Source organism: Ixodes scapularis, unplaced genomic scaffold, assembly GCF_016920785.2.
Source record: "Ixodes scapularis isolate PalLabHiFi unplaced genomic scaffold, ASM1692078v2 PGA_scaffold2__306_contigs__length_199485367, whole genome shotgun sequence".
NCBI lineage: Eukaryota > Metazoa > Arthropoda > Arachnida > Ixodida > Ixodidae > Ixodes > Ixodes scapularis.
Window position 1 is genome coordinate 31,476,448 of NW_024609857.1, and position 12,644 is coordinate 31,489,091.

A 12,644-nucleotide genomic window follows, 5' to 3' on the forward strand; every position below is an offset into this window, starting at 1 on the left:
CCCGGTGAAAGTTTCACGAAATCTCAGCACCGGGGAAAAGCAGCACAGCATGCATCGAAAGTCACATCGAAAGCAGACGCCGGTACGGAGTGTGATGCTCTCCCCCGGTGCTGCGCTTTCGTAGAACTTTCGCCAAGTCGTCAAAGACGAGGCTACCGTTCACGCCGGGTTTCAAGAATCTGCTTCGTCGAACAACTTCAATCAAGCACAAATTATCACCCACGGTACAGTGTGCTAGACCCACGGCTATTTTATGGCAGCCTGCCGCCATTGCGCTGTCCGCCATATTACTATGATGGCTAGAGATAATATAATTCTACCAAAAAGATGGCCAACCGGGACCGCATTCCCGTCCACAGGCGGAGCTGGTCAAACGCGATCCAGCAAATAGACATCGAGATCAGTGGAAACATATCACATGAAAGCTTGTATCTAAGCCAATTTAAAAATTATAATATTGTTAATTTAGGTATAGTTCATGTGAAAGAAACAACACTGTAAACTTGAGAAGAAATGCTAAAAAAAAACAAAATTCAACATTATTTTAAGAAAATATATTTTATTTTTAATTTCTTTAAAAGAAAAGCTTCTTATTTTTATTTCTAATCTTTTGAAAAGAAAAGCTTTCTGTTTGTTATACATGCAATAAAATTTCTTTGACATATATGGTTTCGTCATATAAAGCAGTGCATTTGAAAAGAAGACATATTTTTACATCTATTCAAAGATATGAGCCGTTGCAAAATCTTTTACGTAATTATTTATATATATATATGCCTATAACATGACCATAGTATTTATGATATTTATCATGTACTAGTTCGTAAAAATAAGGCATGACTGGTATGTTAGATTTTTAAAAAAGTTTATGAACACGTCCGTTCACTTAAAAAATCTTCAGATTCACAACTTTTTTTTTTTTAAATAAACTTATGGAAACATCTTTATTTATTTCAAAAGCAGAAAAAAACCTCCCAAACCTCTACGTCAGGCAATGAAGGGGCAAGATAAATTATTCTCAGACACCTAGCGGGCCGAGTGCGAAATTTTGCTTCTTTCATGTGGCCGCATTTTCACGTAAACTGGCGAGGCTCATTTAAAACTTCTCGACTTTCTTTTCATTTGAGGCATTAACAACGAATACAGATAAATAGGGGAAATGCATAAAAATACATAGCATTTTTAGTATTATAAACTCATAGTAAGTTTTATGGAAATAAAAGAAAAAGTGATTTTAAGTGAAATTAACATTGTTCTTGAGGATTCAGTTTTTTTAATTTTTTATCACAACCCTGAAAGACCCGTCTCTATTTTGAGCCTTCATCCACAAGTGCCAGGATTGATTGTAGTGAAAACTGCAAAAATCGCAAGACCTACCTTCTGCTCTTTTGAAGCCCGAAACTCAACAAAAAAAAAAGTGCCCTAGTTCTAATTTGCAGTCTTGTTCTAGACACACATTTTCCACCAAATATGTATATTTTTTACAGAATTTTGTGGACTATTATTTTTTCTTCCACGATTTGAAACAAAATCACGCTGACGCAACCTCCGTCAGACATGTTAAACTTTCCAAGCAGTTAATTTGAGGCTTTAGTATGTTGCAGTTCCTGCTAAAACCACTAGGGGCCCAAATAGAATATGTTTGGCAAGCATCAATGTGGCTGCAAGCTACTGTCCGGTGAGCTCTACCTTTTCTTGTCGAGAGGCAGTATTGAACACAGTTTTCTGGGAAGATACAGTAGCTTTGCCATTTAATGCTGCCTGCCCCTTCCTTCTAACTTCACGTTCAGTAAAAACAAGTTTCTTCATTCAACGTTTAGCACGGTTTCATTAACTAACAAAAAAAGTATTTGGGTGAAATTACACCTCGGTGTGGAATGAAGGCAATTGACCTCCTCAACCCCAGTTCCTGTCTCAAATGTGACGTCCAGAACGAACCGGATGGCTCACCTGCTGGGATGCTCCACAAATATGGAGAAAAAGCCAGAGGCAAGGCCGGCAAAGAAGGTAGAGTTCTGTAGGTACAGTTTACCGACATACCACCTGAAAGTATATGAAAAGAAAGTGCAGAGGAAGATATAGGCAGGCTCCTCTTGTGGTCAGTTCTGCCATAAGCATCTGTCATCGCCATGGCTCTATCAGAAAAAAAGCAGCTATCATAATAATAATAATAATAATCATAATAATAATATTATTTATTTATTTGTAGATAATCTCATCCTGGGTGGCATGCAAGGCTGTGCAGAAAGGTGAAAACCCGTAGACTAATGCGCCTGCCAGCCCACCACCCAAAATATAGAGTAAAAAATATTAAAAAAAAATAAACACACACATGCACACACAAACGTGCCAGAATGGCAAGTTTGTCGTTGCTGTTAATGCAGTCCAATGTGCTGCAGTCACAGATACCTAGCAAGGGCAAACAGCCGAAGCCAGCACAATACCTGTTGACACTACTTCAGTCCCGACTCCATAATTCTCACAAGGTGCAAGCAAGTCTGTAAATTTAGGTCTGTTCAGAGAGAACACGTGGTCCTGCATACGAATGAAAGCTTGTTTGGAGGTTTCGAGGTCATGCTCCACTTGGTGATGCACATTTTTCTCTTTCCTTTCGCGAGGCTCACATCTACTGCTTCTTTTTGTTAGAAAGGTTAGGTTATTGCAGATAAAATTTTATGTTTATTTCTTGTTTCTAGTCTCAAAGCTAGAGCCATGGCTTGCCACAAAACAATTATACTAAAGTGCCTCGATAGCAGTGGGCATGTCTCCCGAGAATGCAGCTTTTAGAATAATCTACATTGACATAGTGAACAGCCAGCTAGGGTGTAAAGGCATTCATTAAAAATAGGAGGAAACAGCACGGTTAACCAAATGCAAGACACAAGCCGATGTGCCGCATTCAGTGGAGACCGTCAAACTATTACTTGCATTTTTACAATTGAAATAACACACTCTCAAGAACAACTGATAAAAAAGTGTGACAGAAGACTTAAAAATTTATAGTTGGCACGGAAAACTACCAAACGTTCTCCTGATTCGCTCCTCTCTGTTACAATTCCTGCCAGTGCTTCGTACATCCATGGCCCAGAATTAGTCATTACCAGGATACCAGATTGATCCAGTCACACTTCCGTAAGAATTACATACGCTAGCCACTGCAGGAATTCATGCTATTGCTGGCGTGCATCAAACCATGTAGATACACTTTGGATTGGCATACCTAAAACTCCTTGACATCTGAAGTTTTAATTGAGAGCAACATATAAAACATACGTTGCACTGTGCCGACAGATCCACCAATCGGTGCAACAATTTATAGCAACTTTAAAGTTTGAGGCATTTATGACGACAGGTCGACAGACATCAACTCCACAGGTAAATTTCTCAATGTAAAGTATGCAATACATTAATATTTATTGACTATGTATACTGTCAGTGTTAGGGGGGGGGAGGTTGCTAACAACTTTTTCTTAAAGGGGGGGGGGGGGGGGTTGGAAAAGGGCAAAACTTATTTTCTAAATGTGATTTTGGACTTTATAGTGTCTTATTATCCTTTAATCTTCATAATTTTATGTATAAAAAGAACAAGGCCCCCCGGTATGACCGCATAATTAGTGAAATACTCATTTGAAGAGTTCCCGGCAACTCAAAATGGCATAAATCTTAACCATTCTTGCGTGTGAGATTTTCCAAATTGTAAAGTCATTTATGCTCAAAAGTAGGCCCAACTGTCTCCTCTCCATCACAGTCTTCTGTATCTTAATGGTTAACAAAATATTATTGACAAGAAATTATTTTTTCCTCCGCAAAATAGTGTCACTACACATCTATAGTAATGTTTGAATGTGTTCCTCTCTCTATGCAATTTTGGGGCATCTTCACAGCTTGTGTACAAGAATTTTCGTTCTTAATATTGTTCCATCACAACCAAATTTCACATACATATGCTTTAAAATATTTAGATTGCAACTATCCAAATTTCGATAGAATGTATATTTCTTTGTATCTATGAAAAGAAAAAAAAAGGAACTTTTGCTAGCCCTTTAAAAAGGGTGTTTTTTATTTAAAAAAAAAAAAGGAAATTTCTCTTGTACACAATTTTTTTGTTTGTTTATTGCACTCAGTGGTTAAAAAGGAAGAAATAAGTTTAATAGGTTCTTTTAAGTGTGTTGCCATACCCCACATATTTACAAGAACATGTTTTTTTCTCCATATGCATAGCATCCAGAGCATCAAAAAAGCAAGCTCTATCAAAGCTATTACCAGACTAATAAAAAAACGTGTCAAACTGTATATATAAACTGCGAAAATCAAATTCAGTTATCGTAAATAATAAACAAAAAAAGTCGGAAGACACCTAAGCACTTGTTATGAGTTGTGAATGCGAAAGCATGAATGTCCGACAATGAGCATGTTAGAGGCGGCGACACGTTCGTCGGCGTCGAGACGAGCAGAAGCACCGGCAACGATGTGGATGAAGGAGGCGACGGCATGATGGTCGGTGGCGAGACAAGCAGAAGCCTAAGAGCGCGCGCCAACGTGTCCGTTTTAGCCGGTGCGGGGCTCGTAGTGGCATGGGGTTGCGGGGGTTAGTTTTATCGGCGCGCTGGCGGCACGGACACGCAGCGCCATCTGGCGGCAGCCGTTGAAACTGGCGCGCCCAGCGGCCAATGGGAGCCCCGTCACCGTGCACCAGCCAATGGGACCTTTGGAATCAGAGAAACTAGGTGCCGTTTTCGCACTTCAAACTGATGACGTCGGCTCGCTCCATGGGGCAGTTAATGTTTTCGCATTAACATTTTCCCCTGGTGCATGTTTACTGGATGTACAGTCGGCACGGAATGAAACGCGAACATGGAGCACATGGTTTTCGACCCACGCTGAGTCACCTAGAGACACAACACCAGAGGTTTGGATGCACTGAGCAAGATTCTAACACATCGAAGGAGGAGCCATCTTCTTGCAGCTCCCATCTGGTTCAGGTGGTGCTGTTCTTTCATTCCGTGCCGACTGTACCTAAGAAATATTATGCAAGGTTTCACAATCTACATAAATACATCCATTGCGCAGAAAGAATTCCCTGGATTATCACTGGTCACATTACTTTTAGACAAAGTGTCAGCTTTCTGCATGGTTACAAAGATAATTATTGCTTGAGCATGCCATGTAGAAAAGCATGTTAGCCATTCTTACCTCGGTGGTAACCATCTCCACCGACAAACATGTTCTCATCAACTTGCCTGAGGAAACAGATGAAGAACATGAAGAGCATGACGTTGTAGCTGAGGAACGACGCTGACCGCACTGTGTTCAGCAGAGTCTCAGCAAACGCCTTGGCAGTCGCCTTGCGCCCCACGAGCTGACCCAGCTGCAACAAGGGAGAGGGTCACATTTTCCTGCCAGCTTCAGACCAAATGGAGAACTCACTAGCTCGCTTCTGAATGTGCTATATCTAGGGTACCGTGTTTTCGGAGTTCATTTTTCTTCAAATTTGGAGGGTGTGTTTCTGAATTTATTTTTTGCCAAAAATCCAGAGTTTTTTGGAGTTTATTTTTGTTTAATTCCCGATTCTCCGAAATTCATTTTAATTATGCAGTGCCTCCTGTTAAAACAAAATAAACAAATAAATATTATCCACATGTAAATATATGCCAGATAAAGATATCAAACGCGCTTGTGTCAATTAATATTTTTTAAGCTGGATTTGGTGTTGGCGCCATTTCCATTGGCGATACTATAGTCCGTTGCAACCTAAGAACAAAGGGCGAGCGTAAGACTGGCCGGGGAGGAGGAAGCAGACGGAACGCCGGAGAAGAGAGGGGGAAACCTCCTTCTCTCTTCAGCGTTCCGTCTGCTTCCTCTTCCCCGGCCCGTCTTACCCTCGCCCTTCGTTCTTAGGTTGCAACGGACTATAGTTTGTCCCATGACAAAAGCTGCACAGAAGTGTTGTTTCGATAAACATCAATACCTTAAAATCAATAAACTCCTGGAGGAAGTCGCTGGGTGTCCTGTATTCATCCCATCCTATTCCATCAATCTATCCCATGGCTGCGCGAGGTGTAGTGGCTAAAGACCGACCTACAATATAATTTGCCCTATCCTCCTCGCCACCCTTCCTCTTTTCTCCTCTCCCCCTGGTATCTGGACGAAGGGGGTACTCCTCTTGTTGCTGTATCTTAGGGCTGGTTAAGCTGAGAGCTTATCCCAGCTTATCCGGCCCCAAGGTGCAACAAAGAGTCCCCCCTCCCCCTCTCTCTGGGAGTGAGAAAAAAGGGAAGCGTGGCAAGGAGGCTTTTTCTACCTTGCGGAAAAACTTTTTGTAGGTCAGGCTTTAAGGATGTTCTAATAGAGAAGTTTGAACTGCCCCTCTTCCAAAATTTTATGCAATCTCTATGGTCCATAGCTTTCACTATTACAAAAACACAATCTCTCCTTCCTCTAAAGCACAAATAGTATGGCCCAAACAGGAAACCAAAAAAGTGGCTCTTATCAAGACCTGAATTTACAATGACCTGTTGTCCTGAATGAACCTTGACAAGAATTATGGTGATAATTACGGTGGCATTTTCCCAGAATGATTGACCCTGCACTAATCAAAATGCAAAATATTGTCCTTTTTTTTTTTTTGTTAGGGGGGGCGGAGGAATGGCACATCTAACTTTGGAGTTTATCGGATCAATCCTAATTGACAACAATTTTACCGGTGAGTGTTTTTCAGATTTATCCGTAAACACGGTACTTTAGCTATATCGTCCAGACTATATCTCTACGAATGGTGAGCTCCCCTAGTTGGCTGCCAACCTAATGGTAATTTAACATTAGACAATGGTAAATTCTGAAGGAACCAAATGTCTGATAAGGCAGACAATTGGCAGCAGCAACAAAATGCTGATTGGCTTCTTTGCTTGAGCGATTGTGGCTTTCGGAACCAATCAGCAACCAAAGAGTTTTCAGGCTTTGAACACTAGCACTCTTTTGCAGTTGTAGAGTAAACATTTCAGGTGGCGGACTATACGAGTCTAGATTAAAATGTTTCTGGAATCGGCGCCAGCAGGTCGTTTGGACCAAATATTTTTATATTGTTGTGTTGGCAACTGTTTTTCTATGAATTGACCGGAAATGTCAAGCTGATCAGTTAAATGGTCTTGTTTTGACATTTAAACATGAACAGAAAAGAGGTAGGAGCACAACAGAAATAAAATCTAGGTTGGAAGCCATTCTTGGGGATTCATAACCTTCATTCTTCACTGCGAGGTTTGGGTTTTGAAATTCAAGCGTGGCTGCACACATGCAAGTGATGAACCATCTACAGAACGTCCGAAATTGGCTACCTCACCTTTGAGCAGATAGCTGATAAGAGTGTTAAATTGAGGAAACTGTGGGCATCTCTTATGAATGAGTAGTTCATAATGTATTGGGTTTTAACAAACATTCTGAAAGATGAGTGCTGCATTTGCACAATATGGAGCAGATCTGTGTATTGAGTGCTTGCTCCTTGTCAGCAAACCTTGACAGAATTGAAGTTCAAAACCCTTTTGCGTCCACCCGATTTGGCTCTCTCGGACTTCCACTCGTTCCCAAAATCCAAAGTCTTCCTGGCTGGGAAGAGATTTCGGTCGACTGAAGAGGCGATCGAGGCTCTCTACGTTGTTTTTTTTGTATCCTGAATAAAGCCATTTTCGGGAGAGAATAGAGAAGCTAGAGGAACATTGGACGAATCACGTTGAGCTTCAAGAGGATTAAATTAAAGAATAAAATATAAATCGAACCAGATTTATCTCCTTTTCATTTCAGAAACTTTTTAATCTACCCTTGTAATTCATCTCAACATGAACCAACTGCAAGGGCTACGAGTGCGAACGGGAAGCTTTGACTGGCACACCCGCTGCACCAGTGCTTGTGCAGCCAAGGCACGATCAAACGCAAAGAGCAACAGCTACTGACAGAAAGAGGACGGCAGGGCATGCCTTTCGAACATCCGGCCTCCAGCACGTGTTCACCTTCCACAGTGCTTCGGCTGTGCGTGTGCGCTCGAGGTGCGCCAGTTGCCGAAGCACCGTCGAAGGTGGGAAGCTCACGCCTGGAGGCAGGATAACTGAAGCTCCCCTCTGCCATTCTCGCTGTGTCAGAGACTACTAGCCCCGAGCAGGACCGATTGGAGCGATGCGATCGCTGGATGACGACATAGTGACCAGTATCACGCGACGGGGCCAGGTATTTTCTCCGTCTTGCTTTAGTTGCGTGATTTTGCACGTAGCAGCAGAAACTGCTTGCTAAGTATATTTTGTCTATGCTACGAGGCAAAACGTGCTTAGAACGAAACCTAAAAGACAAATCCAAATACACCAAGCGAAACGACCGGTAGTTGTGTGTAGGTTACGATGGAATCGTACGATAGCTTCATGGTTGCCAACACCGCTCGGATACTTTGCCACGGAGATCAACGAGCATACTTCTACGTGCCCTTCGGCACTTGTTTACTTCAAGCAGCAAAGGAAAAGAAATATGTGCTCGAAGCTACAATGCTTGGTGAAGGCCGCTCGATCCATGGATTCTGGAAGCGACGACGAAAACCTCACCGGCTTGAGCGGCTGCAGACGTACTAGCAAGGCGTTCGTCACTCGCTGCCCTTGACTAGCTGCTTTGTTGAATATAAGATGCTTGTGTGACCCTTCCCTATAATTTTCTCTTTTTAAGTGGACCCTTTCCGCGTTTGAACCTTGACCTATATTTTCCGGTTAGAAGGCGAGCCTTATCTCTTCGTAGCACTCTTTCCATTTTTGATGTGTTGTGCGGTGCTGGCAGAGGCTCTTGCCACAGTGACACATTCGTTGACTCTATCTGCTACTTTTCTTGGCGTAGAACTCAAATGAACATGGTATGGATTACTCTCGCATCATGTGGTACATACACAGTCATTTTTTTAGTCATTATGTCCCTTTTATTCCAAGGTGACGGTACAAACGTCGTCACGGATTGAGGCAGAACATGTCTCGGTAGCTATGCGACATCGGTGCAACGCTTTCTTTTGCGAGCTCGTGTCATTATCGAGACCGAAAATTTACCACAGAAGGTAATGCACTGGTGATGCCGCACATGCGTGATATTTCAAACTCCATTAGCTTTCACAGGCCACAATAACCTCAAAACTGCGTAAACAAACTAAAAAAAAAAAACGCCGAACGAAATATTAAGTTTGATGCCTGCTCAACAGTACTCGCAATTGGTTTCTGCTTGCTGTTTCCGACAGTCTGTCAAAAAAAATTGGTCGGTGCATAGGTGTACTATGCTGTATAAATTTCCGTAGAGCTACATGTGGTGGCACAAGAAATGCGAGGGGGTGATATAAAAGAGGCCGTGCCTGGTTCACTTGTCCCATGTGTTGTTTGTGGCAGCTGGAGATACATCCACGGACTCAAGCTGAAAAATGATGGCAAGTGCGCAAGAGGTGAATGCCCGTGACTTGGGGTCCCATAGAAGCAATTTTGCAGCTCCCCATGCCGTCATCTCCCAGTTGCATATGCGGAATTGCACGCGAAATAAGTCGACGGAGTTGATTGGACCATTTCAAATGCACAATATGTTTTTTCGGGAGGAAGCACACACGAATGAAAGGACCCGACGGTACCTCCGTCGTGGATGCATCAGAATGTATACCGCGTCATTGGTGTACCGCATTGTGAGGGATGCGTCTTCGAGCATGAGAGCTCACAGTTCTTTTGTTTTCTTATTTCCGCATTCAAAGTAACTTCAAATTTCTCTTGACGTGCGTGACATCATTTCCGTGACCAGGTTTTCACAACATTCTCAGACCAAGTTTTCGTAAAATCAACTTTCCAACCTTAAAACCCCTTCCAAATTTATTTTGACTTGCGTTACATTACTTCCATGACCAAATTTTTGTGACATCAACTTCCCAACTTTGCACCCCCTTCCAAGTGCAAAAAAGGATGTATCTATCTGTTTTGTCACTTGAAGAATCTTCCAAAGCCACGACTGACTGGGTCGTGGTCAGTGCTGGGTAACACGAAGCAGTCAATGGGTCCTGTTCCACAGCCCGTAACACCACTGTTGTCGCGCTGCTCGAGCTTAATTTGATGAGAAGTATAACAAAAAGATTAAGACATAAGCGACCCTAAACTTTTGTTAAAAATAGCAAATTAAACATGAGTTGTGAACGACAACCTCATGGGCAAGAAGGTCACGTGATACCTGTTCCTACATCACGACGAGGAGTCGTCAGGTGGCGCCACTCTATGTTCTCGGGACTCATAGACCCTTTCCGAACTTGTAAAATGATGCATAGATTATGCGCAGCTGCCATTAGTTGGTCTAATGCTTCCGGCAAAAAGTCAGTGATTGGTTCCGAGTTCGTGCCGAGCACTGGTGTGGAATCTGTTTCGATCCGAGTACCCTCCGAATGCTGACGAAGTGCTCGTGTCCAATGCATACTCACAGTGAATGAGCAACAAATGGAAACCGCACATAATCTATGCATCATTTCGAAAAGGCTTTAGAGTGCCCGCATCGCAGATAAAATATAGAATCAGCGCGACGGAAGTGTGAAGCTGGAATACAGCCAACTGGGCTGGGAACCAGTCCAGATGACTTAACCAGTTGACCTTGACTTACAACAATCTTCGGGCAGATTTATCTCTCCGATGTGACCAAGCGTACAAACATTGCCTTCTCTTGATTGTACCGCCCACTTCGTTTGAGGTAAACGCTTGCTTTTAAAATCTTTGGGACCTGCATGGACTGGGCCTGTGACAAGGCAACTGACGACATGCCAAACTGCTTTACTTTAATTCTCTCATGTGTAAACAAAACAAAAAAAAAAATTTGTGGTACGTGCTTGTATGTTTAGACAGCCTTGATGCTAGCACGCCTCAACGGGTGACTTGTCTCTTAGCTGTAGTTGAGAAATTTAGCCAGTGCAGTAGAACCGCTAACCTGGCCATGCCGCGGGTCTTTAACGTGCACCATGCAGTAGTGAATACATAAACGCATGCGAGTACGAAAATCATCCAGATTAAAAAGGGCAGGAGGTGGGTATCAAAAACCCAGGAGGTGCTGCAGTGCAAGCTTTCGCTCCACGCTCCGAGCTGAGACGCGTTAGATCACTCGGCCACCGATCCCCCATCCTCTCGTGTAGTGTTATATGCGAGAAGCTTCCAAGCCTAGCCTGCCTTTCAGTACCAGGTCCAATGCAGAGTTTGAGCATATTTTGCCAGTAACAGATGCAATGATCTTGGCGGAAGTAATTAAAGGACGTTTTTTTTTTGTGTTAATTAATCTCTTAAAAGGGAATGTTCATAATAACTTCATTTTGAAGCCTATTTCTCCATTCGGGCTTCGTCTGCGCTAGATATATCTTGCCTTGTTCACTAGCAAATAAGCTAGAAGCAGAGCTGTCAGTAACACGCTCCATGCATTTTTATGTTTACAAAAATATTGTACTTATCAGCAAAGCGATTACAACCAGGTCACAGTTAGGTAGTCTAGGTAACAGAACAACAGTGAGCGCAGCTGGCAGTAACGATGACGATTCACTTCGCTTGAATTAATATTTTTTCCATTGCCGCTGCCACTGCTTCTGTAGGGCGACCGAAGACCATGTCAAGCTGATTTATCAGCTTTTTCTTCGGCCTCCCTTATTTTTTTTTTTTTTTTGTTGAATGGGAAAATAAGATATTTGATTTGATCTCCAGCGATGCGATCTCCAGCGATGATGCGGCTCGCGCACATGAAAGTTTCACGCCGATATAGTCCGACTATTAAATAAATAAACAGTGATTTGAGCAACGAAGCCGCGTACAAACGGTACCGCTGTCCCGCAAACGAGTACAAACAAATAAAGAAAAAAACTTTAGATAAAGGATTACAAATTAGCAGGCACTCACCGAGGTCAAAAACGAGTCGATATAACTGCCCGCGGCCAAAAAGCGAAAGCCGAGACCACGCGTATTCAAAGGATTGCGGAACAAACTCGCTGTCCCCTTTGCGAACTGACAAAAGTGGCTGTACGAGGAAAAGTGGCTTAACCGGTCAGCCGCAGGAGATGCCATTCCCGAGACAGCTGGTCTCGACGCTGGCAGGCGTCCGACGGCGACCCGAGAACGGTGGGCCCGCAGGTTGGGTTCGCGCCCAGCGTTTGAATGCTGCGCGTGAGGCGCAAAATCCGCGACGCACAGACACGGGGGAGCGAGCAGTGTCTGTCGCGCGACACGCGGGACGGGAAGTTGGCCTTACCAGATACAGCAGGGCATAGAGTTTGAAGGAGTTGGTAAACGTATCGGCGAACATGGCCACCCAACTGGCCGTACACGAGGGCTCCCATGGGTGTGCGATCTCGTAGCAGAAATACGGCAGGCTCGTTTCCAGGAGTTTGCTCAAAGCCGCCATAGCGACCAACGCGAACCGCACTGTCTGCTCCAAGCGGCGGCTGTTGACAGTTGATTACTGCGCATGCGCGCGGCGGGAACGTGCGGCGCGCCGCCCTGGCGGTAGCGTCCCGGCAGTCCGCTTGCTGCGGCTTTGGCTGCGCGGATGAATGGATGGACGACGAACAAGGAAGCAGGAGAGGGGGCCGCCACTTTCCCTATGTCGCGGGAGGCAGCAGCGCGGGGAAGCCCACCGCCCGT

General features: G+C 43.7%; 1 protein-coding gene across 1 annotated transcript in view; it reads right to left on the reverse strand.

Annotated features, from left to right (window-relative positions):
- LOC8028674 (transmembrane protein 135) overlaps window positions 1–12,459 on the reverse strand; it is a 28,526-nt gene extending 16,067 nt beyond the window's left edge. Inside the window, exons 1-3 of the mRNA XM_029989992.3 lie at window positions 12,253–12,459; window positions 5,241–5,368; window positions 1,951–2,043 (exon numbers count right to left, since the gene is read on the reverse strand). Coding sequence (XP_029845852.1) covers window positions 1,951–2,043; window positions 5,241–5,368; window positions 12,253–12,405 — 374 coding nt within the window. The 5' untranslated portion in view covers window positions 12,406–12,459. The remainder of the gene's footprint in view (window positions 1–1,950; window positions 2,044–5,240; window positions 5,369–12,252) is intronic.
- Between the last annotated feature and the right edge of the window lie 185 nt (window positions 12,460–12,644).